The 4,221-nt window shown below is 64.5% G+C and overlaps 1 protein-coding gene across 1 annotated transcript; it reads left to right on the plus strand.

The window, feature by feature from the left end:
• Positions 1 to 101: 101 nt before the first annotated feature.
• Positions 102 to 3,870, plus strand: TMEM210 (transmembrane protein 210). Its single transcript, XM_067742594.1, has 4 exons — positions 102 to 2,920; positions 3,084 to 3,219; positions 3,437 to 3,466; positions 3,638 to 3,870. The coding sequence occupies exons 1-4, from the start codon at positions 2,833 to 2,835 to the stop codon at positions 3,822 to 3,824; spliced, it is 441 nt and encodes a 146-aa protein (XP_067598695.1). The 5' UTR covers positions 102 to 2,832; the 3' UTR covers positions 3,825 to 3,870.
• The last annotated feature ends 351 nt before the right edge of the window (positions 3,871 to 4,221 follow it).

The following is a 4,221-nucleotide window of genomic DNA, read 5'->3' on the forward strand; positions in this document are numbered from 1 at the left end:
ATGCGGTCAGGTTCTCCCTCCAGACCAGCCTCTGGCAGAGCCTGGCAGAGCCCGGGCCCCAGGAGTCGGTGGGGAGCTGCACACCTGTGTTTGGGCTCCAGGCCGGGAGTCCTGGCACGTGGTATCTCTGGGCCACCGTGGCTGACGGGGCCCCCGTCACTCTCATGGCTTGGGCAGGAGCTCACGGGGGGTGGGCTGTCTGGGAGATGGGCCCTCCTGGGCCGCCCTCCTGAGGGACATCCAGCTCCAGCCTCACCCCTCTGGCCTTTGAAAGAAGCCCTCGGGTCCCCCTCTCTCTGCCTGGCACGAGAGTCTGGCGCCCAAGTGCTGGGCTGAGAGCCCCAGGGCTGCTGCTGCGGCCCGGGGTGGGGGGCCCCATCAGAATGCATGAGGTGGGCAAGTGGCCAGGCAGCCCGTGTGAAGCCAAGAACTTCTTGCGTCTCCAGCATGACGTGCTGCCTGGGATATGCCTAGGCTCGGGCAGCTGCAGTGCTGGGGGCTTCCAAGGAAGAGTGCTTTCAGAAAGGCCAGTTCTTTCTGTGCCCGGAGGCGTGTGGTCAGGAGCGCCTGGGGGCCTCGATGTTCCTAGCACAAGATGCCGGGCCCAGTGAGTCCAGCCATCCCCAGAGCTGCAGCACAGGGCTGTTGTGTCCGGAGCACAGGGTCCTGTCCAAGGCCGGCACTGGGGGCCCCGCACTGCCCTTGCTCCCAGGTCCCAGGAGGCGGGGAGGCTGTGAGCTCTGCCAGCCCAAGGCCTTCAAAGCCGTGCTCGGTGCCACAGCCTCCGCGGCCCAGACCTTCACTTGTCCAGCGGGAACTGCTCGAGCCCGGTGGCGCTGTCCCCATGGCAACAAAGGCCCTTTGGAACGAATGTCTCCACTGCCCTGCTCCTCCCTGCGGTGCATTCCCAGGCCTGGAGCCATGCCCGCTGCCCCCCAGACACGCTGCGGCTCCCCACCAGTCTGTGCCCCGGTGCCCCCACTCCGCTCTTTGGCCTGTTCTGCTCCAGGGCCCTAGTGTCAGTCCTGCTCTGGGGCTTTTCTTTCTTCTGCTTCTTGGCTGTGCCGTGCAGTTTCTGGGACCTCGGTTCCCCACCCAGGGATTGAAGCCAGGCCACAGTAGTGGAAGCCCGCAATCCGAACCCCTAAACTACCAGGGAGCTCCCTCTAGGGCTTTTCCTTCTTGCTCCACAGGGTGGTGTTTGCTGTGGGATTTGGAGAGATTAGCTGCATAGCCTTAGCAGTTTGAGGACTCTGACAGGCCAGTGGGTCCCTGCCTTGGGCTCTACCTGCTTGGCCCCTCCAAGGCGGGCTGCACTGTGGTCACAAGAGGGGCTTGGGACTTCCCTGGTGGCGCAGTGGTTAGGAATCTGCCTACCAATGCAGGGGACGTGGGTTTGAGCCCTGGTCCGGGAAGATCCCACATGCTGTGAAGCATCTGGGCCTGCGCGCCGCAACTACTGAGTCTGCGCTCTAGAGCCCGTGAGCCACAACTACTGAGCCTGAGTGCCACAACTACTGAAGCCTGTGCACCACAACTACTGAGCCTGCGCTCTAGAGCCTGCGAGCCACAACTGCTGAGGCCCTCGCGCCTGGAGCCTGTGTTCCTCAACAGGAGAAGCCGCTGCAATGAGAAGGCCCCGCACCGCGACGAAGAGTGGCCTCGGCTCACTGGAACTAGAGAAAGCCTGCGCGCAGCGGCGAAGACCCGATGCAGCCGAAAATAAATAAAATAAAATAAAAAAGTAATAAAGACACTTAAAGAAAAAAAAGAAGAGGGACTTCCTGCCTGGCACTGGGCTGGGCATGCCTTCGTCATCCTAACCAGGATGCAGACCTGCTGGACTGGCCTGGCAGGGTGGCAGTGCCAGCCGCTGGGCCGGGACACACCTGCCCTGAGTCCCTTTGGACTCAGTTTGTGGATGAGTGTGGTGAAACCCAGCGTCTCAGGTCATAGGATCACTCAACAGGTGTGGAGGTGTGCCAGGAGCTGCCACCAGGAGGGGCACCTGTGTGAGGGTCAGGGAGGCCCCCAGTGACCAGGGGTTGGCTGCGGCCCAGCGGGGCACCCCCCACCCCCCAGTGCCCTGTGGGGTTAGCCGTGGGGGGGGCAGGTATTTGCTTCTGCTGCCTGGGTTTGCTCGGCAGGTCCTTAGGGGAGGAGGCTGAGGTTAACCCCAGCCGTGCCAGCCTCCTGTGGACAGCGCTTGCCTGGTCTGCGAGAGGCTGCACAGGGGACAGACTGCGGCGGTGGTCGTGAGCTCTAACTGTAATGACACACTTAAGCCAGAGCCCCAGCCACCTGCTCCTTGAGGGTGTTCTGCGAAACACTGCTGGGGCCCGTATGGGGCGGTGGGTGCGTGTCCACCCCCCGGGCCTCACTTGGTCCCTGCTTGTTCCAGTCTTGGGGGGAGGGTGGTGACATCAGTCAGCTGGATCCCAGGCCCCACCTAAGCTGCCGCAGCCCTTATCCTGACAGAGAAACTGAGGCCCAGGCTTGCCCACTGTGGACCTCTCTGGGTTTCCAGGCCGCTGCCTCTGCGACCCCAGGGTCCCAAGTGCAGCCGCTGCCCCTTTGCCGTGAAGCGCTCTCCTTCCAAGACCACGGCAGCCCCACCACTGCCCCTGCCTCAGATCTGGCCAGGGCACTCTGGAGTGACTCCCAGGCCCCGGCCGCCCTACCTGCCCTACCCTGGGGCTGCCTGCCCAGGGCTTCTCGGAGCCCAGCACCCGAGGGCGGTGCCCAAGGCGAGGCCCTGCCCCCACCTTCCCTGCCTCACAGCTCCATTGTGAGGTCAGCGCCTTCCGATGAGTTCTGTCCAGAGGCGTGGAGATGGCCCCCTGTCTCCAGCCTGACTCCTGCCTGGTTGGCCGCCCCCTCGGCCTGATATGTTTGTCCCTTTTGCTCATCCCTGCTGCAGGTGTCTCCTCCTGTTCCCCAACCCTGTCCCCAGCCAGGGCCCCTCCCTGGTTCAGGCAGGCCAGGCGCACCTGTGTCCTCCTGGTGGCTGCCGGGGGTGGGAGGGCAGGCTTGGGGGTGACCCACTGGGAGGTGATAAGAGCCCCTTGGCCCTGTCTCTGCAGCTGGGACCTACTGTGAGTGTAGCCTTGGCCTCAGCCGCAAGGCCCTCATTGCCCTGCTGGTGGTGCTGGTGGGTATCAGCGCCAGCTGCTTCTGCGCTCTCATCATCGTGGCGGTTGGCGTCATTCGAGCCAAGGGGTGCGTGAGCCCCAGGGCCAGGGCGGGCGTGTGAGGGCTGTGGGGCCGGGCCGTCCCCCTGGGCCCTTGGTCTCAATGGGCGAGGTCACCAGGGGCTTGGGAATGGAGTCTCCCAGAATGGGATGGGGAGAGGTGTGGGGAGCACCGCTGGGCTCCTGGAGGCCAACCCCACTGTTCCCAGACTCACGCCTTACCTTTGTTCCGCCCCGCCCCTCAGTGAAAGATGCCCCGGACACATGGAGAGCAGGTGAGTGACCCCGGGGGAGGACCCCCAGGGCGAGCTGTGCCCCTGCTCCCTGACCCCCCACCCCCGGGAGGTGTGGTTCACAGACACGGCAGGAGCCCCGGGTGGTTGAGGCCTCATGAGCCCATGCTGATGGCCGCCTGCAGCTAGCCTGACCTGGACCACGCTGTGCAGGTTGGTGGGGCACTGCGGGGCTCAGGAAGATCACATGGACCTGCACGCGGTGCACATGGGGTCCCACCTCATGGCCCCTGAAATGGAGGTCTCCATGATGCCGCCCCTGGAAGATCATGGCCTCACGACCATCACCGTGGACTCGACCCTAGAGGAGCTGCCCCCACAACCCCTGCCGCCTCAGTAGGGCTTTGGGCAGCTGGGGGAAGGGGAATTAAACAGTAGTTAGCAGGTCTGCGTTGTCCTCCCTGCTGGTCCCCCTCGAGCCCTTCTGCAGATGCTATTGGGGTGGGGGAGGGGTCTGCGTCGCCTCCTGTCTCTTCAGTGGGGTGCCCAGTGCCCATGCTGGGCTCCCGCTGTCCACCCTGCAGGGCAGGGAGCACACCCCTGGGGTTTCCACTTCCTGCCATCGTGGCGTCAGCCCAGCTCCTCCCTGCATCTTCCTGCCGCTTTGTCCCATGAAGCAGACAGCCCCCCCCCCCGTGAGCCCCTGCCCATCCCACCCCCACCCCCACCCCCACCCCAGGAAAATGCCGGGACAGGACCTGCAACTCTGGTGAGTCCAGAGGGAGCAGCATGTGGCA

The sequence above is a fragment of the Pseudorca crassidens genome, chromosome 7 (assembly GCF_039906515.1).
Source record: "Pseudorca crassidens isolate mPseCra1 chromosome 7, mPseCra1.hap1, whole genome shotgun sequence".
NCBI classification, from domain to species: domain Eukaryota; kingdom Metazoa; phylum Chordata; class Mammalia; order Artiodactyla; family Delphinidae; genus Pseudorca; species Pseudorca crassidens.

Bases quoted from the DNA above. Each gene is read 5' to 3' on its own strand.
- TMEM210 (XM_067742594.1), top strand. From the start codon at position 2,833: ATGGCCCCCTGTCTCCAGCCTGACTCCTGCCTGGTTGGCCGCCCCCTC. The intron at 2,921-3,083 runs GTGTCTCCTCCT...CTGTCTCTGCAG, and splicing joins TTTGCTCATCCCTGCTGCAG to CTGGGACCTACTGTGAGTGT. The intron at 3,220-3,436 runs GTGCGTGAGCCC...CCCGCCCCTCAG, and splicing joins GGCGTCATTCGAGCCAAGGG to TGAAAGATGCCCCGGACACA.